The 27,436-nt window shown below is 42.9% G+C and overlaps 1 protein-coding gene across 9 annotated transcripts in view; it reads right to left on the bottom strand.

Annotated features, from left to right (window-relative positions):
- Window positions 1-27,436, bottom strand: part of TCOF1 (treacle ribosome biogenesis factor 1) — a 145,603-nt gene that overhangs the window by 86,472 nt on the left and 31,695 nt on the right. For 6 of the 9 annotated variants that reach the window (XM_033927390.1, XM_033927392.1, XM_033927387.1 and 3 more), the window contains 6 exons: window positions 26,331-26,585; window positions 18,924-19,190; window positions 18,134-18,394; window positions 17,600-17,830; window positions 11,289-11,525; window positions 3,492-3,722 (listed from right to left, as the gene is read on the bottom strand). In XM_033927390.1, coding sequence (XP_033783281.1) covers window positions 3,492-3,722; window positions 11,289-11,525; window positions 17,600-17,830; window positions 18,134-18,394; window positions 18,924-19,190; window positions 26,331-26,585 — 1,482 coding nt within the window. The remainder of the gene's footprint in view (window positions 1-3,491; window positions 3,723-11,288; window positions 11,526-17,599; window positions 17,831-18,133; window positions 18,395-18,923; window positions 19,191-26,330; window positions 26,586-27,436) is intronic. The other 3 variants (XM_033927388.1, XM_033927393.1, XM_033927391.1) reach the window with 3 other exon arrangements.

The raw sequence follows: 27,436 nt of genomic DNA on the forward strand, positions 1-27,436 counted from the left end.
TAGAACTGAATCTTCATAATAATAACAACAAATTATTTTTATATACCGCCTAACCAGCGGTCCATAGCGGTTTACACAATAGGTACTCAGCATACAATATAATAATAACATCATACATAATAAAATTCTAAGTAACTAATACAAGCATTAAAACTAATGAATAAAAAAAACCACAATATAAACTAAAATAAGTATAGATAAAAAGGTTAGCCATTGTGTCTCAACCTGGACATCTCAAAGGCCACGCCAAAAGACCCAAATGGAAATGGAATCAATTGGTCAACATATAATAGCCAATGTACAGCTGCCTGTAGAGGTCAGCTGAAGATTTAAAGGCTGGATCTTTGATGGCAATTTGCATATGGATTAAGAAGAGTATGAACCTTGTTACAGTTTAAGTTTATTTAAAAATTTGATTTGATCGCAAATCATAATCCAATGCGATTTACAAATAACAATAAAATCAGGGTAAGAGAAAAAAAATACATTGATTAAACCAGACAGTTGAAACAACTTTGACAAAACAAGACACAAAAGGAAAAACAGGATTAAATACAATTCATAAACAAAAAAAAGGGCATAGGTAATGAAACAATAGGATGGGAAAAGGTTACCCGCTTAATTTTCACTTAAAAACATTATTAGGTGGGAGTGGCTTAAGGAAGATGGCCGCGGGTGGCTGGAGTTAGACGCCACGGAAGTTCCCGGGCTGCTTTTACCTTTGCTATGGTGAAACGCAAATCCAAATTGCGGGTTTTTCCCAGTGAATCCTCGTTAGCAGCATCGGGCCCGATGGACGCTTTTCTTCAGCGAGGGATGCCAACACAACCGGAGGTTTTCTCAGCTGGGAGAGACACGCCTGCTGAAGCGTTACAGCTCTCCCTCGAGGCAACATCATTAACCCCGGAAGAGCGAAGTCCTCCGAGTCGTCCGGGGGCGTTTGACCAGTCGACGGAAGATCGAAGTCTTCCGAGTTGTTCGGGGGTGTTTGACCAGCCGACGGTGGAGAGAATGTCCCGGGGTGTTCCCTCTCCCGACCTGCTGAGATCGGAAGTCGGCTCAACAGGAGGAGAGGTGAAGCTAAATCTACTATCAGAGCATTCGGAGGAGTGGGAACAGAAATTGCCTCAGGATTTCCTGACACTGACTTCATCGCCTGCTCAAGTTCCAGGTACTTTTTCATCAGAGGATCTGGGTGCTGAACTGATACCAATGCAGAGGCCCAAGGTTTTCAATATGGAGACAATTTGGGAAGCCATATCTAGTTTGCAAATCTCTTTGGGAACTCAAATGCAGCAACTTACTACACGTTATACCTCTGTTGTGTCTGAAAATTTGGAAATGAAAAATAGGATATCCAGCGTTGAAAATAAAGTGGATGGACATGAAACTAGAATAAGAACAGTAGAGTCCCAGGCTTTGGTCTGGGTAAGAGATAGTGGAAACTTTAATTTTAAGGTGGAAATGTTGGAAAATATGACTAGAAGAAGTAATCTTCGGATTATTAACTTTCCAAAACTACCACTTATTTCAGCGCAGGATACATTTAAAAAGTATTTGAAAGAAGTCTTGAAAGTTCCCGAAACCTCCTATCCGCCTCTCACTAAAATATATTATTTACCAACCAGAGTATCTGCTCAAAAACCAAACCAGCAGAATTTGTCTGCTGAGAGTTTGGATTTGACAAATTTCCTTGAGAGGTCAGGTGAAGAGATACCGGCAACTGCCACGCTACATGTACAATTTGCCATCGATGCTGACAGGGAATGGATGCTTAAATTGTTTTTTAAGTTTAAAGATGTACCATTCATGACTAAAACAGTGAGAATGTATCCAGATGTGTCACGAATGACCCAAAAGAGAAGAAAACAATTTCTTATTTTGAGACCTAGGGTTCTGCAGTTAGGTGCGACGTTTGTACTCAGATTCCCCTGTAAATGTGTAATGACCTATCAAGGGAATAGATTTATTTTCTTTGAACCTCAGCAGTTGATAAAATTTATTTCTGCTAAAGAGCAAACTTAAAATTCTTGAGAGAAGTTCAGTTCCAACCTGCTCAAGTATAAGGTTTTTGGTTTTTGTTCTCTCCTGCTACCATCTTTTATTTTCTTTGTATTATTTGATAGAGATTTCAGCCATTGTAAAGCTTTCTCCCCCCCTTAATTGAGGTCTAATGATACAAACCAGTAAAAATTCATATTTGGGTCTAATGTTTTTGCCGTATGAGAAAGAAAAAATTTTGTTTTGTTCTTGTATTTCAATTGTATATTTTCATTATTACCTATTGTCTCATTTTAATGTTTGAACTGAGTTGTATTATTTTCTTGTTTTGACTAATATTATGTCAATACTATAAAATGAAAATAAAGAATTAAAAAAAAAAAAAAAAGAAAAACATTATTAATCCGCTGTAGAGTACCCTAATTATACAGAATTCAAACAACTCAGTTAAAAGCATCCTTGAAAAGCCAGCTTTTCAGAAGACTTTTAAACTTACCAAGTAATTTTTCTTCCCTTATATAGATTGGAAGCAAGTTCCAGATTTGAGCGGCCGTGACAGAAAAGATTGTGTCCCTCCTTGAGTAAATGAATCTTAGTGAAGGGACTAAGAGGAGAGATTTTTCCTCAGATCTTAAGAATTTTGTAGGAATATAAGGGATTAGAAGCCTTTCTAAGAATGCAGGAGCTTTGTTCATTAATGTTTTGTGTAAGTAATGCTATTTTATATGTAATTCTATGATTTACAGGTAGCCAATGCTTTTCCTTTAAGAGAGGAGTCACATGATCAAATTTTTTTTCTTTTGGTAATTATTTTTATTGCAGTGTTTTGAAGAATTTGCAATCTATGTATTTCTTTTAAGGTTGTTCCCTTGTACAAGGCATTACAGTAGTCAATTTTTGATATGACTAACGAGTGTATTAAATGATTCAATGATGATTCATCAAGAAATGAGGATAATGATCTAATCAACCTTAACCTATAAAAACAGCTTCTAACAAGTGAACTTATTTGATCATGATAGTTCAATTTCTGGTCCAAAATGACCCCCCGAGTATCTTTACACACTTTCACTTTTCTCCAAAGTCACTCAGCAGAAAGTTTTTTCATCACATGATCGGAAACTTTTTTGCCTTTAGTTAGCCCCTCTTCTAAAGGTAAGTATTATCTTCATTTTCCTGGTTATTATACAGTGAACAATTGATTTTGGCTCCATTTGGTGCATTACTTATTTGATAACTTTCATGTGGATCGCTGCACTTATCTAAGCAATATCAGTTTGTGAGTGATAACACTATAATTTGAGCACCTTTCACCTATATTTCTATAGTTTGTGAGTGATAACACTATACCTGAGCACTTTTCACTTATATTTCTATATTAAGAAGTAATCAACTACCTTTATTATGCAATCTGACCGACACATTTGTGACAATATACTGAATGTCACTTTGAGAACTTGAGCAAAACATAATCTAAGTAACAGATATACCTTCTGTATCTCCTCCTCACTGCTAGAGCTGTCGCTGCTGCTGCTATCCAGTGACACTGTTACCGTCTTGGCAGCTTTTGCAGGCGTCGTAGCTTGTCCTGAGCTTGCTTTGGCCTGATTTAGTCTAGTTGCTGGTGGTTTCGTGCTAGGGACTGGAGTAGCAGCTTTCCCTTGGGTACTCTTGATAGAAACTGGGGCTGTCAGAGCATTCTTCACTGGTACTGCCTTGGCCTGCCGAAGTTCAGCAGATAGTTTAACCAAAAGTCAAAAGACAGAAAAACACATCAGTAGACAAACAAGTGCTCAAGCTGAAGATGGCCACAAAAAAGCGATAAAAGACAGAATACAAGTTGCAAAATGAACATAAGAACAGCCTTTCTAGGTCAAACCAATGGTCCATCAAGCCCAGTAGCCCGTTCTCACGGTGGCCAATCCAGGTCCCTAGTACCTGGCCAGAACCCAAGAAGTAGCAACATTCCATGCTACCGATCCAGGGTAAGACTATGAACTTTTCCTCCAGGAAATTGTCCAAACCTAAGTGGTCTTCTTCAGTCTAGGTCTTATGTGATGCATTTTCTATCCTTTATTACTATGCCACTCACACCTAACAGTGGCTAGCAAAGCCTTGAAGAGGCACTAATGACTTGGAAGGTGCAATCAAATCTATTTTAGTCTTGCATTAATGCTGTTGAATCAGTGTCATACAAGAAGGAAGCATTTAATATTACTACGTGCTAATTATTTTTCCTTAGGTCCTACCAGATCTGTCTAGCTATTGATTTGGTCCCTCTATCAGCAGATCGAGACGGAGAAAAATTACATTGTTGAGAACACACTATATAAGATTCTATACTACCCCAGTTCTCTAGTGTTTATGTATCAACAGCCTAAAGAATTAGGTAACCTTGTCTTTACAAAATTAAGCAAATGGGTTCAGGGTGAATGTATCAAAAAAAAGAGAAACCAGAAAAAGGTATTGGATATAGTAAAGCAACTGGCTTCAATAGTAACAGAGTCAATGGAATATGACCCTATGTAACTTGTAAAAAAGCTCAGAGATATGAAACTCTGAAGGGAAGGCTTTTAAACCTCCCTGAAAAAGAGTTCACCTTCCAGTCATAGCAACTCAACAAGTACATAGGGCACATTCAAAAAACTCGGAAGGTCACAAGGTTTTAAAGTCTTTCTGCTTTGTGAAGTGAATGTTTTCACTTTATTACAGTATAAACTGCCACCACAGGTTACTTAGCTCTGTATACAGGTTACTTAGCTCAATATACAGAGCTAAGTAACCTGTGGTGGCAGTTTATACTGTAACAAAGCGAAGACATTCACTTCACAAAGCAGAAAGACTTTAAAACCTTGTGACCTTCCGAGTTTTTTGAATGTGCCCTATGTACTTGTTGAGTTGCTATGACTGGAAGGTGAACTCTTTTTCAGGGAGGTTTAAAAGCCTTCCCTTCAGAGTTTCGTATCTCTGAGCTTTTTTACAAATTACATAGGGTCATATTCCATTGACTCGGTTACTATTGAAGCCAGTTGCTTTACTATTTACAAAATTAAGGGCTTGTGAACTGTCCTTTATGCCCCCAATCCTCTAAAGATGAGCAAAAGGGCACATAAAGAAGGATCTCCAAACGCAACAACTATACTTAGAAACACAGAAACATAGAAAGATGACGGCAGAAAAGGGCCACAGCCCATCAAGTCTGCCCACTCCATTTACCCACCCTATTAAGTCTGAGTGCTAATGACTTAGTTCCTTAACTCGACCGTTGCAGGGATCCCACGTGGATGTCCCATTTATTCTTAAAGTCGAGCACACTGGTGACCTTGATCACCTGCACCGGAAGTTTGTTCCAGTGATCTATCACCCTTTCTGTGAAGAAATACTTCCTGATGTCACCACTAAATTTCCCTCCTCTGAGTTTGAGCGGGTGCCTCCTTGTGACCGAGGGTCCCTTGGGAAAGAATATATCGTTTTCCACCTCTACACGACCTGTGACGTACTTGAATGTCTCGATCATGTCACCCCTTTCCCTGCGCTCCTCTAGGGTATAGAGCTGCAGCTTGCCCAGTCTTTCTTCGTATGAGAGACCCTTGAGTCCAGCGACCATCCTAGTGGCCATCCGTTGGACCGACTCAGCTCGAAGCACATCTTTCCGGTAATGTGGCCTCCAGAATTGCACACAGTATTCCAGATGAGGTCTCACCATGGTTCTGTAGAGTGGCATTATGACTTCAGGTTTGCGGCTGACGAAGCTTCTATTGATACATCCCATCATTTGTCTTGCCTTGGATGAGGCCTTCTCTACTTGTTTGGCAGCCTTCATGTCTGCGCTGATGATCACTCCCAAGTCCCGTTCTTCTGAAGTCTTAGCTAGTATTTCTCCATTCAAGGTGTATGTTCTGCATGGATTTCTGCTACCGAGATGCATGACCTTACACTTCTTAGCGTTGAAGCCCAGCTGCCATGTTGAGGACCAGTTTTCCAATGTGATCAGATCCTGCATCATACTATCTTTGAGATTGCTTTCACCTACTATATTACAGTTTGGCGTCGTCTGCAAACAGTGCTACTTTACCCTGTAGTCCTCGGGTCAAGTCCCTTATGAATATGTTGAAAAGGGATGGTCCCAGGACTGAGCCCTGCGGCACTCCGCTAGTCACTTCCGATGTCTCAGAGAGGGTGCCATTGACCACCACCCTCTGAAGTCTTCCACTCAGCCACTCCTTGACCCATGCAGTTAGTTTCTCACCTAACCCCATTGATTTCATCTTGTTTAATAGTCTACGGTGTGGGACACTGTCAAAGGCTTTACTGAAATCCAAGTACACTATGTCCAGAGACTCTCCCATCTTCATCTACTTCATCTACAGCAATCAGAGTGAACAGCTGGGTAGGTACTGGACCGGTAGAACTTAAGAAAATTTGCAGGTTAAGACAATATTTTTGCCTCAATACACAAGTTCAGATGCATGGATCACTTAAACCAGATAGGACTCCACACCTATCCTAAAAAAGTAGTCTCTCTGGTCTACAAATCAAGACATTAAATTGTTGTTGGTAAAGGAATGCAAGGATGAACTATCCCCCTCTTTTACAAAGTCACGCTAGCGGCTGCTGCGCTGTAACAGCCCTGAAGCCCTTTAAATTTCTATGGGCTTGGGGGCCTTTACTAAAGCGGCCCGCGCTAAACGGCTTTGTAAGAGAGGCCCTAAGTGACCACAGATCCATCCAGTAAAGAAGCTTGCACCATGCCCGGTTGAGTAAGCTCATGAATAGCTAAAATTGACCATTCTTGGAGAGAAAAGCCAAACCTGTGGCCTCCTTAATTAGGTGGGCTATTGACGTCTTAGATGTGGCTTCCCCTTTCCTTTGACTGCTGAGCAACAAGGATTGGTAACTCAATTACTAAAGTGTACTGCCAATATCCAATCAATGAAGTTCTTTGTATGCCACTGGAAAATCCTCTATCTTGAAGGACAAAAGAAAAGGTAAGACTTATTGATGAATGAATAGGAAAGAGAACACAGTTAAAAAACAAACAATCCCCTCTCCCACCAACCCAAGAATGATTCCCTATAGGAAAGCACCTGTTGTGCCTAAATCCATTTTATTAAACAGACCTGCCAACAAAAAAAAATATTCTCCATAGAAAGCACAGGAAATTCAGGCAAACTGAATTGACATTCTCTGGATACACTGGATGTGAGAAGAGCTTTCCTTTACCTCTGGAAATTCAGGTCGCCCTGAATATGCACCCATTAGAACATAAGAACAGCCTTACTGGGTCAGACCAAAGGACCATCAAGCCAATAGCCCATTCTCACGATGGCCAATCCAGGTCACTAGTACCTGGCCAAAACCCAAGGTGTAACAATATTCCATGCTACCGATCCAGGCAAGAAGTGGCTTCCCCCATGTCTTTCTCAATAACAGACTAGGTTTTTTCCCTCCAGAAAATTGACCAAACCTTGCTTAAAACCAGCTATGCTATCTGCTCTTACCACAATTTCTGGCAACGCGTTCCAGAGCTTAACTATTCTCTGAGTGAAAAAATATTTCCTCCTATTGGTTTTAAAAATATTTCCCTGTAACTTCATCGAATGTCTCCTAGTCTCTATAATTTTTGACAGTGGAAAATCAATCCACTTGTACCCATTCTATTCCACTCAGGATTTTGTAGACTTTAATCATATATCTCCCTTCAGCCGTCTCTTTTCTAAGCTGAAGAGCCCTAACCTTTTTAGTCTTTTCTCACACTGCATTAGAGCATGAGAAATATCAACGATAAGTTGAGTTCCATTCCCTCTATCATCTTGGTCGCTCTTCTTTTAACCTTTTCTATTGCCGCTATATCTTTCTTGAGATAAGGAGACCAGAATTGAACGCAATACTTCAAATAAAATTGCACCATGGAGAGATACAGGGACATTGTAACATTCTTAGTCTTGTTAACCATCCATTTTTAAATAATTCCTAGCACCCTGTTTGCTTTTTTGGCCGCCGCCGCATATTGGACGGAAGGTTTCATCGTATTGTCTACGATGACACCCAGATCCTTTTCTTGGGCGCTAACCCCCAAGGTGGACCCTAGCATCCGGTAAGTGTGATTCCTGTTATTCTTCCCAATGTGCATCACTTTGAATTTGTCCACATTAAATCTCATCTGCCACTTGGACACCCAGTCTTCCAATTTCCTAAGGTCTGCCTGCAATTTTTCACAATCCGCATGAGTTTTAACAATTTTGAACACTTTAGTGTCCTCTGCAAATTTAATCACCTCACTTGTTGTTCCAATTTCCATATCATTTATAAATAAGTTAAATAGCACCGGTCCTGGTACAGATCCCTGCAGCACTCCATTGTTTACTCTCCTCCATTGAGTAAAATGACCATTTAACCCTACTCTCTGTTTTCTATCCGATAATTAATTCCTAATCCACAAATGAACTTTGTCACCTATCCCATGACTCTTTAATTTTCTCAGGAGCCTCTCCTTGAGGAACTTTATCAAAAGCTTTCTGAAAATCTAGATACATTATATCAACCGGCTCATCTTTATCCATATTTATTCACACCTTCAAAGAAGTCAAGCAAATTAGTGAGGCAAGATCTCCCTCGGCTGAACCCATGCTGACTCTGACTCATTAAATCATGTTTGTCTACATGTTCCACAATTTTATTTTTTTAGAATTGTTTCCACCATTTTGTCCTGCACTGAAGTCAGGCTTACTGGTCTGTAATTTCCCAGATCTGCCCTGGAACCCTTTTTAAAAATCAGCACAACATTGGCCACCCTCCAATCTTCAGAAGATTTTAGCGACGGGTTACAGATCACTACAGGTACTACAAACGATTTTAGCGACAGGTTACAGATCACTAACTGCAGGTCAGCAGGTTCATGTTTGAGTTCTTTTAGTACCATTCAGTATACCATCCAGTCCATATGATTTATCACTTTTTAACTTGTCAATTTGGCTTAGTACATCTTCTAGATTCACCGAGATTTCTTTCAGTTCCTCTGCATCACCACCCTTGAAAACCATTCCCAGTTCAGGTAGATCTCTTACATCTTCTGTAAAAACTGAAGCAAAGAATTCATTCAGTCTCTTCACTATGGTCTTATCCTCCTTGAGCATCCCTTTTGCTCCTCGATCATCCAGTGCTCTCACGGATTCCCTCACAGGTTTTCTGCTTCTGATGTACCTAAAAAACTGCTATGAGTATTTGCCTCTTTTGCAAGTTTCTCTTCATATTCTTGCTTAGTTTTCTTTATCAATGCTTTGCATCCAACTTGTCAGTGCTTGTGTCTCTTCTTATTTTCTTCATTCAGATCCTTTTTCTATTCTTTAAAGGATGTTTTTTTGGCTCTAATAGCCTCTTTTACTTCACCTTTTAACCATGCCAGCTCTCGTTTCATCTTCATTCCTCCTTTGCTGATATGTGGAATATATCTGGTCTGGGCTTCCACAATGGTATTTTTAAATAACATCCATGCCTGGTTTACAGTCCTAACCTTTGCAACTGATCCTTTTAGCTTCTTTTTAACCATTTTCCTCATTTTATCATAGTCTCCCTTTCGAAAATTAAATGCCTCTACAGCAGATTTCTTTTGCGATGTCACTCCCAGTATCAGCTCAAATTTGATCACATTATGATCACTGTTGCGGATCCAACACAGTTAACTCCTGTACTATGCCTTGCACTCTACTAAGGACCAAATCTAAAATAGCTCTGGTCAGTCTCCTCCTCCTCTCCAGTCAAAACATTTCCTGCAACCTGGCAAAATACACTCTCCACTCTCATTACAAAAATCAAACAGGAAACCAAACAACTAATGGCCAATGAAGGAGACTCCTCTGCAGGGTTGAATAAAGAATTTCCTGGCTTTATAACCCTTAAGTCTAGTTTCAGTACCAATAGGGCATATTGGCTGCATGAAGAAGAGCTCCTCCCACCTAGACCCAAGTAGAGAATGACACAGAGATAAATTTTTCCCCATCCCCGCAGGAACTTAATTTCCCCATCTTGTCCCCGTCCCATTCCTGTAAGCTCTGTCTTAATTGCACAAGCCTTGAACACTAGTTATTCCAAAAATCTGGTACCAGCACACTGAAAATGCTGCAAAATCAAGTTGGAAGTGTTTACTTGACATCATTTCTCAATAGCATTCAAACATTTGGGCACCCACATGGCTGACAGTTTCTGCATACCCAGCTGCTCATGGATTATACACCCAATATGTTCCCTGGACATCGGAAGTGTCTCAGAGATTGTTTTAGCCGATATTCGCTATCTGCCAAAATCAGATCATGGACATGGTCAACAATTTCAGGAGTTAACACTGTTTGAGGCCTCCCAAACCTTGCTGTATCTTCAGTCTCAAAATCTCCACACTGAAAGTTTGTACACTACTTCTTCACTGTGGAATAAGATGGGCATTTGTCACTCAATGTTTGCATTATACATTCATAGATTTATTTTGGAGTTTTCTTCTGCAAGAATAGGAACTTCATGACTACTTGGAGTTCCACACCTGAAAATGCCACACTTTTTGTTGATATGGTTCAATGATCAGAAACAATGTGAAAGCATAGCATTACGACTCAGCAAATTGGCACTTTGCAAAATAAAATAACTCTTTTCAGCTACAGTGGCAAAATAACACTTAGAATTTAGGAAGTTGGTTGGGCTGAGAACTCAGCACCCCTTAAACATAAAGTTAAATTTTCAGCAATTAAACTCTAGTGTCATTTTCAATTTTGCAAGAACAAGTTCTCAATGTCGAACAGCCTAGCAGCAGAGAATTTGGAAACACAAAAAAAACTCTGCCAACTCCCAAGTCAGGATGTAGGTGGGGAATAGGACCATGTTTAATTTCTTTGAAAGACTCAGCTACTCCCAGAGGGATCCAGAAGACAGGCTGAAAGAAGTCAACTAATTTAGCCCCCCCCCACCCAAGAGATTTTTAGTGCTGGCCAGTGCACTGAATGCTCTGTGCTGCTCCGACGATCAGAGTTCCTATGGAGCGTCAAAACAGTGCAAAGGATTCAGCGCACCGGCTGGTGCTAAAAACCTCTTCTGCACTTTTGTAAAAAAAAAAAAGGGGGGGGGGTTAGTTAGGAAAATTAACTAAATTTCTTTTTTGTCTCTCTAGGTTTATAGATCTTTTTCACCTGCTATGGATGGAAAATTCTGGAAAGTTGGAGCCGCATTGGACTATATGTCATTATCCTCAGCAACAACACACACACACAGTAAACACACCATCCTGATTCACTAGGACATACCTGTAGTGCCTCATATTTACTATCAGAGGAGTCACTGCTATCAGAAATCTCTAGTTTTGGAATCGCAGCAGCCTTTTCAGGTATCACAGTATTTCCTGTCCTTGCTTTAGCTTGGTTTGGTGTGGCTGAAGTGGATTTTGGGCCTGGGGCAACCTTGCTAGACAGTGGAGTTGCTGGAATATTCTTCACTGCTGTTGCCTTGGCCTGGGATGTTTTGGAAACTGCTGCTGGTCTGGGCTAAAATTTGGCAAAATGATGGAAAGAAGAAACAAAATTATAAACAATGTAGGAATTATCAGAGGGAAACAATTGCATTTAATGAATGTTTCTCAACTATATTTGTCTGGACTATGGTCCAAGGAGCAAGGGACTCTCTCTTATGTGATCTGTACAGTGCTGTAAACATGCAGCAGTCCCTTAGAAACGGTGAGTAGTTTGTAGTAGCCACCAACATGGCCTCATTCACCCAGGCTCTGAATAAAGAAACCAACCTAATCAAACCAAATTATGACTTTTGAATTCCTAAAGACTGAGGTAGACACTTTTTCCTTACTCATTGCTTGTTTCTTCCTGCAGTCAATGAGGCACAGGAGATGAAAGATTTACCTGAAGAGTCAATCATGGGTCAAGAGTCATGGATTTGATATACCGTCTTTCTGTGGGTAATTTACATATACTATATGCAGGTACTTTTTCTGTCCCCAGCGGGCTCACAATCTAAATTCAAAATTACACCTCTGCTCCAAAATTCCCATCCGAATGCGCCCTCACATCTACTCAATAGTGCTTGATGAAGGAATGAATAGATGACCAGGTGGTTGCCTTGCAAATATCCACAGGAGATATACAGGGCTGACTCAGCTCATGATTATGCCACATGCCTCAAAGAATGTGCCCACAATCGGGCTGGAGAGTGTTTTCCCCGACAGTAAATACTCCAAACCAACAGCCTCCTTCAACCATTTCGCAATCTTCAGCTTTGAAGAGGAACAACTGTGTTTCTGACCACTCCAAAGGATGAACAACTGATCTGACCTCCAAAAGTCATTTGTGACCACCAGATATCTAGTAAGAGCTTGACGTATGTTCAAGAGATGTAGGCTGTCGAATTGGGTGCCACAATTTTCTCTCCGAAAGGAGGGGAGCTCTACTGACTGAATGAGGTGGAAAGCTGACACCACCTTAGGCAGAAGAGATACCATAGCCCTTTGTACCTCAATCTGGACCTCTTAAAGGCCATGTCATAAGACCAAAGGGGAATGAATCCTCCAACACAGACCCTTGTCGGAGCAACCACTGGCTGGGAGGAAGGAGCAACAGGGACCTGTTCAACAGCAGAATCAGATCTACATACTAGGGCCTGCAAGGCCAATCTGGAGCTACCAGGTTGATCGTACCAGAGCGAGACATCACTCTTCTGAGAACGTGGCCCTTATCGGCCACAGCATAAACACGCATAGGAACATGTCGCACATTCAGCTGAAAGGCCTTCTCTGATAGCTCCCATTCTCCACTATCTAAAGTATTGCAACTAAGAAAGTCCTTCTGCACATTCATAGCTCCCATAATGTGAGCCACCGACAAGCATAGCAGGAGCTTCTCCATTCAATTCATGAGCAGAGCAGCTTCATTTCACCCATACGCTGGCTGCGCGCCCTCTCTTGCTTATAAGCCACTGCTGTGGTACTGTCTGACAACACTCTGAACAGGGACCTCTCCTGAAAGGGGGAAAACTTCTTCAGGGATAAATGAATCACCCTGAACTCCAAGAGGCTGATGGGCCACCTTCCCTCTACCAGAGAGGCTGGCTTTTGTCACCACTTCCCAGTGATGGATGGGAAAAGAACTCCCTTGGATAGATTTGTGGAGAAAATCCACTAGCCCAGGCTCTTCCTGGCCCACTCAGTTCCTGCAGGAAAACAGTGTACTCCTCAGAAACCAGAGATCAATGGCTGAGGAGAGCCCGCTGAAGGGGGCGCATGTGAGCTCGTGCCCAATCCCAAGCTCTGGACCCAGCAATCTGCAAAAGTGCATGGGACTGTAGTAGCAACTTTTCCCACATTCGGTCAGAGAGAAATATCCTATCCTTTACTGATTCATGTCGAACAGGACCTCCAGAAATTCCAGCTTCTGAGAGGGGACCTGCCTGCTTTTTCAAAATTGATCACCTAGCCCAGGGACTAAAGGAGCAGAACTATGCGCTTCATCACTGACTGGCTGTCCTGGACGGATGATGACAAAATTAATCAGTCATCCAAGTAGGGCTGAACCCAGATTTCTTGGTGACAGAGAATGATAGACACCACCACAATCACCTTGGAGAACGTCCACAGTGCAGTGGCTAGTCCAAAGGGTATGGCCTTAAACTGGAAATGCTGACCTAGAACTGCAAAACGTAGATACCGCTGATGGGGAGGCCAAAGAGGAATATGAAAATAAGCCTCCTTGAGGACCAATGCCATGAGGAACTCTCCTGGTCAAACTGAAGCAATTACCGAACGCAAGGTCTCCATGTGAAACTGTGAGACCCTGAGACAATGATTGAGCCCCTTGAGATCTAGCACCGGCCAGAAAGTACCCTCTTTTTTGAGTATCACAAAGTATATTGAGTAGAAACCGGACCCCCACTCTCTTGGTGGGACTGGAACTATTGCATGCAGAGCAAGCAATAACCGCACATTCAGCCAAATGGCAGACTTTGCCTTCCAGGGGATTCCAAGAAGAGAAGCGCAACCCGGCGGGAGAACTCTAGTTTGTATTCTTCTCTGCGAATGTTCAACACCCATTGATAGAATGTTATTGAAGTCCATTCCTCTAGAAAAAACTGAAGCCCACTAGGAAGATTAAGGCTAATCCAAAATATAGCGGTCTGTTTAATTTTCAGATTAAAAAAAACAGGAACATGTCAGCCCTTACTACCGTCAGCTGCACTGGTTGCCAATGGAAGCAAGAGTATTTTTCAAATTTGCTTGTATTTGCTGTAAGATATTATTTGGATTAGCTCCGCTATATCTCCTCTCTCATTTTGAATGGTACTGTTCGACTAGGCCTACTCGGCGTACTGGTTTATTTACTTTTCCTAATCACAAAAATTGTCGTTATAAAAATATTTTGATCGATCTTTGGCTTATCAAGCAGGTAAAGTTCAAGTATGGTTAGACGACCTGATTCAACAATCTGCATCTTATTGCACCTTTAGAAAATTGGTTAAGACCTATTTGTTCAAAAAATTTGTTACTTGATTGATGACTATGTCATAATTTTTTATTGTATTTTTCACTATTGCAATATTGTACTGCTTTTCTGTGTGCTTTGTATCATCACTGGAATGTCCAGTCCTCTTTATTCTGTGAACCGCCTATAACATTTTGGGTGTTGGCGGTATAGAAAAATAAAGTTATTATTATTATTATAATTAGAAGAAGAAGGTGCCTGCCTCATCTCATTGCGAACTACAGGAAATAACCATGGGCTTACCCGATGGACCGCCAGCCCTTTTGTCTGCACAAAAAGAAAACTGTCCGTTGGCTGTCTGGGCTCACTGTCCAAACGGCTGCTACCAAGGCCAATATTGCCTACTGTCCGGAAGTCTTGATCGGGTAAAACTAGAGGCTGTCTGGGAGGAGCCCTTCAGCCTATCCTCTGGCAAACGCTGGGGCTCGGTCTCCCTCCCAACTCATGCACGAAATCAGTGAGATCTTCACAAAAAAGGCAATGCCCCCTAAAGAAGAGCCAAATGAGCTGGGACTTCAAGGCTTTGAAATTTTTGCATCTACTTAAGATAAGTTATTTCTGTTTCAACCCTGGGTGGAGGATAATTTATATAAATCTGAGAATAAGGATCCACCTTTGGAAGAATTTTACTGAAAAGAAATATAAAAAAATTGAAATTATAATTATAGAGCTTGAAAATAAGGAAGGGGAGGTTTTGAGGATCGATGTTTGAAACTTGGAACCTGCAAGTCTTGATCTTGAGATCTATTTATACATGTTCAAGCTGATTTCTGAGATCCTCAACCACCCTGCAATAGTGCTCTATTCTTGAGTCTATGGGATTCTGTTTTTCCTGTGGTTGTGAGTTCGATTGCCACTGCAGCCCTTTGTGACTTTGGGCAAGTCACTTAACACTTCACTGTCCCATGTAAACCGCTTTGATTGTATAAACTACACAGAAAAAGCGGAATACGAGTCCTGTCCTCTTTTATCCCTTAGATAATTGGCTTTAACAACCTATTATTGGCTATAATTGGTGCTAATTTTCAGTTACGTGCATAACTACCATTAGTCGGCATTCTATAAGTTGCGTGTTATGGAATTTGAGCATGCAACTGTAAGAGAGGCATGGATGGTTCAGGAGTGCGTCAGGCGATTATACGCATGGGTTACAGGTTACAACAGCCATTTGGCTAATATTCTACAGAAGAGTTGTGCATGCAACTGCTGTCAAGAGAATCCATGCTTAGTGCACATCGTTCCAATGTCTAAATTTATGTGATCTATTTATTTTTCACATTTATATTCCACTTATAGCTAAGCCGACCACAACAAAAATATTCACAAAGAAAAACATGACACCCCGATATGCTTTTTGGTAAATTCAAGAGAGGCAGTGAAATCATGTGAACAAAAAAGGAGGCAGGTGGTGGGAAATTGTAATCTAACCATGATGGCCTACTCATCCTTCCCCTCAAGCTAGTGACCAACGGGAACACAGCACCTGTTTTCACACTCCAAGAAGGGTGTCACTAGGCACTCGTGTATGGAACTATGACTCACGCGTGTGCGCGTGCCAGTGTACTAGTCATTATTTCTTTCTTACTTGAACAGCCCTTAGAACAGCCGATACCTTCTGGCACCACACAGCTCTCAAGTTGACAAGACTTTTGCGAACCATGCAGGAGTTCAGGCACTACATAGCACATGCTCTGTGAGCAACTTGAAGTTAGACAGCATTAAGCTGTTCAGGAGTGGCAGGTGTGCCGGACAAAAGTAGAAGAATAACCAAATGACTGGGAGGTAGTGGTTAACTGCTGTCTAGCTCAAACTCAAACCCTTTGCAGGACCACATTTTGGATTTCTAGGTACTTGGAGGGCCATAGAAAAAATAGTTAAATGTCTTATTAAAGAAATTACAATTTTGCATGAGGTAAAACTCTTTATAGTTTATAAATCTTTTTCCCCCCCCCCCCCCACTTCTTTGCAGCGTCCTCCAGCTTCACCCTGGCCTCCCGGGCTTAGTTTCAGCTAATTCCCGCACTCTGCAGAGAGGATCGCCAGTGCTATAGCGTTCCTTGCAGGCTGCCATCGGCCTCTGCAGCACGTTCCCGCCCCTCTTCTGACATCAGGGGCAGGATCGCGGAAGAGGGAATGTGCTGCTGAGGATGACGGCAGCCTGAAAGGATTGCTACAGTACCAGCAATCCTCTCTGCAGGCTGTGGGAATTAGCCGAAGGTAAGAGCTGGGGGCCAGGGGGGAAACCGGAGGATGCTGCAAAGAGCGGGCAGCACTAGTACAGACAGCATTAGTACAGACCACGGGCTGCAAAATAGTACCTGGTGGGCCGCGGGTTTGAGACCACTGGTCTAGCTGGTAGAATATTACATGACTTAATTTAACTCATGGTGGGAAAATGGAGGGGAGTTGGAATACGGGTATGGCTGCCCATAGACCTAGGTCACTCTTGGGGCACCAGCACTCTTTTTTTTTAAACTTCTTTATTCATTTTACATTTTACATCAAGTGTATAAATAGTTTACATATTAAAATTGTATACATCACTTGAATTTCTTATCAATTTAGTCTTAATACATAAGGTCTAATCCCTTCCCTCCCATCCCTCTCCTTCTATATGCCAACAAATATACCGTATAAGAATCATTATCTAAAGAACTAACTATTTAATCAAATTCAGAAACCCTCCCCCCCACCCTTCATCTATATTAGTACTCATATTGGAAAAATGGTATTCATTCATTGCAATATTTTGTCAATGGCCCCCCAGAATCAGCACTCTTTAGGGAGCACTTTGGATGAATCGCTTCATAAAGGCAGTTAATAAACAAATGAACAAGCTTCGATAACCACTGCCATACATTAGTACATGACTGAAGTTGTGTCTTTCAACTTGAATGGAGCAGAGATGTCTTTTAAATGCAACAGGGAAAGAACCAGGGCAGTGCTTTTGGAGGGGAATGCCTTGCTCAACCTGTCAGCCTCCTCACTGGATTGCATCACCTCAACTGGCTTCCAGTAAACCAAGTCCCTGGGGTTTATGCATTCCAAGAACATAAAACCAAGTAATTTAGACTAACCTGTGTGTCCTCCTCACTTTCAGAGATGTCGCTGCTCTCACTGAAGCTCTCTGGTGGTTGGGTTACAATCCTAACAGCCTCTGCAAGAGTCACAGCCTTCCTCTGACCTGCTTTGGCCAGGTCTGCTGATTTTGTGCCTTGCGCTGGGGTAGAAACTTTCCTTTGAGCACTCTTCCTAGAAACCGAGGTTGCTGGTAGATTTTTCCCTAGTGCTGCATTGGCTTGCTGTGGCTTGACAAAGTCAAAATAAAGAAAAAAAACCAAAACACACTAATATAAGAGAAAGGCTCTCAAACTGCAGATGTAAAGAAAAATGTATAAAAGAGTGGGACAGAATCTAATTCAAGAAATAGCTAGCAAATCCTTGAAAATGCACTGCTAAGCGACTTGGAAGGTGCAAGCTAACCATGATGCTATGATTGGTGACATACTAGAACTGAGTTTTATCAAACCTTTAACTTTTGCCCAAAACCTCATCGATACATATTGCAACAGGAGTCGCCACACACACAACCTCAAGTCACTAGGACATACCTGCTGTGCCTCCTCCTCACTAGAGCTGTCGCTGCTCTCAGAACTCTCTCCATTTTGAATCCCAGCAGCCTTTGCAGGGGTCACGACTTTTCCCACCCCTGATCTGGCCTGGCTTGGTGTGGCTGGAGCCAATTTCGTGCCTGAGGCTGGAACTTTCCCTTGAGCAATCTTACTAGACAGTGGGGTTGCTGGAATGTTTTTCACTGCTTTTGCATTAGCCTGGAGCGTTTTATAATTTGCTGCTTTAGCTGTTGGTTTAGGCTACAATTATGATCAAAGAAATATGGAAAGAAGAAGAAAAAGAAGTTATTTAACTTTATCTACAACTAGTCACAGAAACTATCAGAGAGGAAAAGAACTTCAATTGGTAAAGAGTTGTAATGTATGTTTATTTAGCTAGACTGTAAAACCCACGGAGCAGAGGCTGCCTTTTATGTGGCAGTCCGGGCATCTCTCTCCCTCCCTCCTTCTCCTCACCTTCGCTGGCGATTTTCATTTTTCTGTCTCCGAGCGGCCCAAGCCTTTTCTCAAGTCGCGTGCGGCTGCCCTGAAACTTCTCATGAAAAAAAACTTCCTTTTTCCAGTTGCATCAGAGGAGAAGTTTCAGGCAGCCGTACTCACCGTGTCATTCTCTAGATGAGGGTAATATCTTTTCAAAACTGGGTGAACGGTGTTAAAATAAATAAATAAATATATTATCGACCCCAATGCATTTGTATGTAGGTGGCCTCATTGAGAGATATTGCAACAGGAGTCGCCACACACACAACCTCAAGTCACTAGGACATACCTGCTGTGTCTCCTCCTCACTAGAGCTGTCGCTGCTCTCAGAACTCTCTTCATTTTGAATCCCAGCATCCTTTGCAGGGGTCACGATCTTTCCCACTCCTGATTTGGCCTGGCTTGGCGTGGGTGAAGCCAATTTCGTGCCTGAGGCTGGACTAGGAACTTTCCCTTGGGCAACCTTACTAGACAGTGGGGTTGCTGGAATGTTTTTCACTGCTTTTGCATTAGCCTGGAGCGTTTTATAATTTGCTGCTTTAGCTGTTGATTTAGGCTACAATTATGATCAAAGAAATATGGAAAGAAGAAGAAAAAAACTAAGTTATTTAACTTTATCTACAGCTACTCACAAAAACTATCAGAGAAGAAAAGAACTTCAGTTGCCAAAGGGTTGTCATGTATGTTTGTTTTGACTAGACTGAACGAATCCATGGAGCAGAGGCTGCCTTATATGTGGATTTGCATCGCACTAGGTATATCTAGCAGTGCTTTAGAAATAAGCAATATTAAACTGGCTTCATTAGTCCAGGCTTTAGAGAAGAAATGGGAGCAAGATGAACCAGTCAAATCAAAACTATGGCCAAAGTTAAAGACCGAGAAATCTATACTCCTTTTATCCTATTGTCTCTTCCTGATAGTAGGATTAACAAACCAGAAAAAGAGAGGACTGATTGAGACATCCGGGTTTTTACTTCCATTGCTTTCAATGGAAGTAAAACCCAGATATCTCAAACCATTTTCCTTTTTCTGGAGTCATACGGCAATCCTAAGCCAAGAGTCATAAAAATATCATTAGTACAATCTGAATATGAGGCGACAGGAGTCACCATCTTTTACCTATTGCACTTGGTCTGACCTGATGAAGTAAATTTGGGTTAGTTTTCAAATGGCCTTGAGCAAGTCATTAAAACCTTCCATTGCCTCAGATACAAACTTAAATTGTAAGCCCTCTGGGGAAAGGGAAATACCTGAAAGTAACTCACCTTAATACTACTGCTGGAAAGTAGTGAACTAAGTTAATAAAGTCAGACGAAGAATGTTAGGGAGCTAGTATTGATTTTCAGCGTTCATGGATATTTCCCTTCCATACCTGGATACAAAATGTAATATGGGGTGCAATGGCCTCCTCAACCCTCTTCTCAAGCCAGAAGAGGTAAACTCACATCCATCTCCTGTCTCAGATGGAGAATTTTCGAGCTTTGCAGGGGTAGGAAGTAGAGAATGACACGGTGGCTTTTATCTGCGGCTAACCTGCCGAAACAGTGAGGGGGGAAAAAACTGTTCACTGCGGGTACAGGGACAAGGCTATCCACTGGCCCCGTGGAGCTGTGAATGGCCTTGTCCCCGCAGTTAAGGGAGTGAACGCACGCGGTCACTAATCACACACGGCCCCCTCCCTCCTTCCTACCTACCCGAATCTATCTCCCTCCCTCCCCTTTACCTTAGCGGCACGTTTTGAGTATCTTCTTCACAAGGCTGTCGGAGCATGCAAGCAGTAGTGTGTGTGTGTGTGGGCAGAAGCTTCTCCTCTGACACAACTTCCGGTTGCGTCAGAAGAGAAGCTTCCGCCCACACATGCATGCTACTACTTGCAGGCTCCGACAGCTTTGTGAAGAAGTTACTCAAAATGCACTACTAAGGTAAAGGGGAGGGAGATAGATTCGGGTAGGTAGGAAGGAGGGAGGGGGCTGCGTGAGGGGTGCCGAAGGGTGATGAGGTGGCGAGAGGGAAGGGTGGTGGAGGAAAGGAGCAGATGCTGAAGGGGGGTGGAGAGGAACAGACGCTGAAAGGAAATGGGGACCAGATAGTAGGGAGAAGACGCTGAAGGGACATGGGGGAGAAGATGCTGAAAGGACATGGGGGAGAAGATGCTGAAGGGACATGGGGAAGACAGAGTGCGGAGAAGACGCTGAAGGGAAATGGGGGAGAAGATGCTGAAGGGAAATGGGGAAGAGAATGGGGAGAAGATGCTGAAGGGAATGGGGAAGAGAGTGGAGAGAAGACGCTGGAAGGGAAGAAGACAGAGATGCCAGACTATGGGGGAGCGGAGGGAAGATGGGTGCCAGACCAACTGGGAGTGGGTGGTGAAGGGAGAGGCTCAGTAACAGAGCAAATGGAAGATGCAGAGTGGATGGAAGGAATTGAATGAGAAGATGAGGGAAGCAGAAACCAGACAATAAAGGTAGAAAAAACAATTTCTATGTGTTTATTTTCTTTCTTTTTTTTTTAAGGAAGGAATAAGCTAAATATTGCAGTACTGAGGCTTGTATGGATTCTGCGGGGATAGTAGTCACAGGGATGGGGCAGGGTCAGTGGTCACTGGAACAGGGTGGGGACAAATTTTTCCCCGTGTCATTCTCTAGTAGGAAGAGTCAGAGGTTGATATGATGAGAGTAGAGAATGACACGGGGAAAAAATTTGGCCCCATCTCTGCAAGCTCGGACCCTGTCCCTGCCCCGTACCCGCAAACCATCTGATCCCATCTGCACAAGCCTCAAATAGTTTTATACTGAACTTAATTTATTAAAGTATAGAAAGAAACAATTGTCATTTTATATATCAAAGTTCTGGCTGTCGAACTAGAGGAAGAGATCCTCAGCTGGCAGGGCTTTGTTTATAAATGTTAATCAACACAATTACAATACTACTTTATCCTAAAGCAAAAAAAAAAAAAGAAATACAATTTTTTTTTCTACCTTTATTGTTTGGTTTCTGCTTTCCTCAGCTTCTTGTCATTCTATTTCTTTCATCCACTATCTGCCTTCTCTCTGCCTCTTCCATATGGCATCTGCTCTGTTTGTAGGCCTCTACAAAAAACTGTACACCTCACCCTCCACTACCCCCCCAAATTAGTCTGGCTCCCATCTTCTTCCATCCGCTCTCCCCATAGTCTGGCATCTCTGTCTTCTAACCTTCCCTCTCCCAAGTAGTTTTTAGCATCTCTCTCCTCCTTTCCTCCCTTCAGATCTGATGGACGACGGAGACCGGAAGGGAGCGGTGAAGGAAGAGAAAGAGGTCGCAGAAAGACTTAACATGTTCTTTTCGTCGGTATTTACAAGCGAAGACACAACCAACATACCGGAACCTGAACAAATCTTCAAGGGAAATCAAGCACAAAAGTTAACAACCATGGAAGTGAGCCTTGATGATGTGCGCAGGCAGATAGAAAAACTATCCAATATTCCGGAACCGGAGGACATTGTAAATGGGGATCAGGATGAAAAGCTGGTCCAACTAGAGGTAAGCCAAGAGGATGTCCTCAGGCAGATAGACAGACTAAAGAGCGACAAATCGCCAGGTCCGGACGGCATTCACCCAAGGGTACTCAAGGAACTAAGGAACGTAATAGCAGAGCCACTTCGCCAAATATGTAACCTATCCTTAAAAACTGGAGAGATCCCGGAGGATTGGAAAATTGCGAATGTCACACCCATCTTCAAGAAGGGTTCAAGGGGGGACCCGGGGAACTACAGGCCGGTGAGCTTGACCTCGGTCCCGGGAAAAATGATGGAAGCACTGATTAAGGACAGTATCTGTGAACACATAGAAAACAATGGACAGCTAAAGTCGAGCCAGCACGGCTTCTGCAAGGGTAGGTCATGCCTCACAAACTTATTGTACTTCTTTGAGGGGGTAAACAGACAGGTGGATAAAGGGGAATCCATTGACATCATTTACCTTGACTTTCAAAAAGCCTTTGACAAGGTACCGCACGAAAGACTGCTTAAAAAGCTGTGGAGACACGGGGTGCAAGGGGAGGTCCACCGATGGATCAAAAACTGGCTGGCGGACAGGAAACAGAGGGTTGGAGTGAAGGGCCATTACTCGGACTGGCATGGGGTCACGAGCGGAGTTCCGCAGGGGTCGGTGCTGGGACCGCTCCTGTTCAATATATTTATTAATGACCTGGAGGCAGGAACAAATTGCGAAGTTATTAAATTTGCGGATGACACCAAACTCTACCGTAGGGTTGATACCATGGAAGACTGCGAAGATCTGCAAAGGGACCTAACGACGCTAGAAAAATGGGCCAAAAAATGGCAAATGAACTTTAATGTAGGGAAATGCAAGGTCATGCATGTAGGGAAAAAGAACCCGATGTTCAGCTACAAAATGGGAGGATCACTGCTAGGGGTAAGTAACCTTGAAAGAGACCTGGGAGTGATGGTGGACACGTCTTTGAAGGCGTCGGCACAGTGCGCCACAGCCTCAAGAAAAGCAAACAAAATGTTGGGTATCATTAAGAAGGGTATCACGACCAGGATGAAGGAGGTCATCCTGCCACTGTATCGTGCAATGGTGCGACCGCATCTGGAGTACTGTGTCCAATATTGGTCGCCGTACCTCAAAAAGGACATGGCGGTACTTGAGGGAGTCTAGAGAAGAGCAACTAAACTGATAAGAGGTATGGAAAACCTCTCATATACTGACAGACTGAAAAAGCTGGGGCTGTTCTCCCTGGAAAAGCGGAGACTTAGAGGAGACATGATAGAAACCTTCAAGATCCTGAAGGGTATAGAAAAAGTAGACAGGGACAGATTTTTCAGATTATGGGGAACCACAAGTACAAGGGGGCACTCGGAAAAATTAAAAGGAGACAGGTTTAAAACAAATGCCAGAAAGTTCTTTTTCACCCAGAGAGTGGTGGACACATGGAACGCGCTTCCGGAGGCTGTGATAGGCCGGAGCACGTTACAAGGCTTCAAAGAAGGTTTGGATAGGTTCCTGGAGGATAAAGGAATTGAGGGGTACAGATAAGAGTAGCGGTAGGTTATAGGGATAGTCTGGGACCATTGCTCAGGCAAATGGGCCTGGTGGGCCGCCGCGGGAGCGGACCGCTGGGCGAGATGGACCTCTGGTCTGACTCAGCGGAGGCAACTTCTTATGTTCTTATGTAAAAACTGACAAATCGCCGGGTCCGGATGGAATCCATCCAAGGGTTCTGAAGGAACTAAAGGAGGAAATAGTGGAACTACTGCAGCAAATTTGCAACCTATCTCTGAAAACAGGTGTGATTCCGGAGGATTTGAAGATAGCCAACATTACGCCCATCTTTAAAAAGGGATCAAGAGGGGACCCGGAAAACTACAGACCGGTGAGTCTGACCTCGGTACCAGGGAAAATGGCGGAAGCACTGATAAAAGAAAACATCGATGAACATTTTGAAAGAAACGAACTTCTGAAAACCAGCCAACATGGTTTCTGCAGGGGAAGATCGTGCCTGACTAACTTACTGCACTTCTTCGAAGGAATTAACAAACAGATGGACAGAGGAGACCCCATAGACATCATATACCTAGATTTCCAGAAAGCCTTTGACAAGGTGCCTCATGAACGTCTACTCCGGAAACTGAAGAACCATGGGGTGGACGGAGATGTGCATAGATGAATCAGAAACTGGTTAGAAGGTAGGAAACAGAGGGTAGGGGTGAAGGGCCACTACTCAGACTGGAGAAAGGTCACGAGTGGTGTTCCGCAGGGCTCGGTGCTCGGGCTGCTGCTTTTTAACATATTCATAAATGATCTAGAAACAGGGACGAAGTGTGAGATAATAAAATTTGCAAACGACACCAAACTATTTAGTGGAGCTCGGACAAAGGAGGACTGCGAAGAATTGCAAAGGGACTTGGACAAACTAGGGGAATGGGCAGAGAGATGGCAGATGAAATTCAATGTTGAGAAGTGTAAAGTATTGCATGTGGGAAGCAAAAACCCGAGGTATACTTATGCGATGGGAGGGATGTTTTTGAATGAGAGTACCCAAGAAAGGGACTTGGGGGTGATGGTGGACATGACAATGAAGCCGACAGCACAGTGCGCAGCTGCCGCTAAGAGAGCGAATAGAATGCTAGGTATAATCAAGAAAGGTATTACAACCAGAACGAAAGAAGTTATCCTGCTGCTGTATCGGGCAATGGTGCGTCCACATCTTGAGTACTGCGTCCAGTATTGGTCTCCGTACCTTAAGAAGGATATAGCATTGCTCGAGAGTTCAGAGGAGAGCGACACGACTGATTAAGGGGATGGAAAGCCTTTCATACGCTGAGAGATTGGAAAAACTGGGACTCTTTTCCCTGGAAAAGAGAAGATTAAGAGGGGATATGATAGAGACTTACAAGATCATGAAGGGCATAGAGAGAGTAGAGAGGGACAGATTCTTCAAACTTTCAGAAAATAAAAAAACAAGAGGGCATTCGGAAAAGTTGAGAGGGGGCAAATTCAAAACAAATGCTAGGAAGTTCTTCTTTACCCAACGTGTGGTGGACACCTGGAATACAATTCCAGAAGACGTTATAGGGCAGAGTACGGTACTGGGGTTTAAGAAAGGATTAGACAAATTCCTGCTGGAAAAGGGGATAGGGGGGTATAGATAAAAATTTACTGCACAGGTCCTGGACCTGTTGGGCCGCCGCGTGAGCGGACTGCTGGGCGCGATGGACCTCAGGTCTGACCCAGCGGAGGCATTTCTTATGTTCTTATATCCCCAATCCAGCATGTGCTCTTTTTTTCTTTATCCCCTCCTTCCATCCAGTTTGTGCTCCCCTCTCTCTCCTCCCCACTTCCCTTCAGCATCTTCTCCCCTCTCTCCCCTACCCACTAACATGCAGAATCTGCTCCTCCCTCCCTTCCCTCCTCTCTCCACTTCCAGTGTGTTCCCTTCTCTCTCTCCTACCCACTTCCATGCGTGCGTTGCTTCACTTATCATCCCTTACGATTGAGCGGTCCAGCAGCCCCCCTCCTTCCTCCCTCCCTCCCAATCACCGTGGTCCAGGCATCTCCCTCCCTACCTCCTTCCCCTCACCCTCACTGGCGATTTTCATTTTTTGTCTCTGAGCGGCCCAAACCTTTTCTCAAGCTGCGTGGCTGCCCTGAAACTTCTCCTCTGATGCAACTTCCTTTTTCTGTTTGCATCAGAGGAGAAGTTTCAGGCAGCCATGTGCGACTTGTGAAAAGGCTTGTGCCGCTCGGAAACAGAAAAATGAAAATCATCAGCGAAGGTGAGGGGAAGGGAGGATTGGAGATCGCAGCAATCGGGAGGGAGGGATGGAGGAAGGAAGGAGGGAGGGGGCTGCTAGAACACTCGATCGCAAGGGGTGATAAGTGAGGCAAAGCGCGCAAAATACTTAACTGTGAAGACAGGGCCAATCACCGCTCCACGTACCTGCTGCCGTACCTTCAGCAACCAGATTATTTCCTCTCACTATTTCGGCAGGCTACCTGTGGTAACCGCTGGTAACAGTCACTGTATCATTCTCTAGATGAGGGTAATATCTTTTCAAAACTGGGGGAGCGGTGTTAAAAAAAAATATAGATAGATATTATCGGTTCCAATGCATTTCTATGTAGGTAGCCTCATTGAGAGATATTGCAACAAGAGTCGCCATACACACCACCTCAAGTCACTAGGACATACCTGCTGTGTCTCCTCCTCACTAGAGCCGTCGCTGCTTTCAGAACTCTCTCCCTTTTGAATCCCAGCAGCCTTTGCAGGGGTCATGACCTTTTCTATATCTGATTTAGCCTGGCTTGGTATGGCTGAACCCAATCTCGTGCCCGAGGCTGGACTAGAAACTTTCCCTTGGGCAATCTTATTAGACAGTGGGGATGTTGGAATGCTCTTCACTGCTTTTGCATTTGCCTGGAGCGTTTTGGAATTTGCTGCTTTAGGCTTCAATTAAGATAAAAGAAATATGGAAAGAAGAAGAAAAAGAAGTTATATAAACTTTATCTACAGCTACTCACAGAAACTATCAGAGAGGAAAAGAACTTCAGTTGGCAAAGGGTTGTCATGTACGTTTGTTTTGACTAGAGTGAAAGATCCGTGGAACAGAGGCTGTCTTTTAATTGGATTTGCATCGCATTAGGAATATCTAGCAGTGCTTTAGAAATAAGCAATTTTAAGCTGGCTTCATTAGTCCAGGCCAGTGGTCTCAAACTCAAACCCTTTGTGGGGCCACATTTTGGATTTGTAGATACTTGGAGGGCCACAGAAAAATAATTAATGTTTTATTAAAGAAATTACAATTTTGCATGAGGTAAAACTCTTTATAGTTTATAAAACTTTCCTTTGACAGTTAAAAGGAAAGATATATAAACTATAAAGAGTTTTACCTTATACAAAATTGTCATTTCTTTAATAAGACATTAATTATTTTTTCTGCGGCCCTCCAAGTGCTTTTTTTTTTCTGCAGCCCTCACATTTAAAGTTTAATATCTTTTCTTTCTCAAAACTGACACATTTCAATCACTATATTGAAAATAAAATCATTTTCCCTACCTTTGTTGGCTGGTGACTTTATTGTTCTGTGCTTTTAACTATGTTTCCAGGGCCTTCTTGTCCTTTGACTGTTTTTCTCTCCGTCTTCACTTTCTGCCTTGCATTCATCTTTGGCATTAGCTTGATATTCAATTTTTCTGCTTTCTTTTCAAAATCTATGTTTCCATGTCTTACCTTCCCTTCCTATCTCTCTCTTCTTCCATCCTATTTCCATGGTCTGACATCTCTTTCCTTCCTTTCTC

This window comes from Geotrypetes seraphini, chromosome 18 (assembly GCF_902459505.1).
Source record: "Geotrypetes seraphini chromosome 18, aGeoSer1.1, whole genome shotgun sequence".
Taxonomy (NCBI): domain Eukaryota; kingdom Metazoa; phylum Chordata; class Amphibia; order Gymnophiona; family Dermophiidae; genus Geotrypetes; species Geotrypetes seraphini.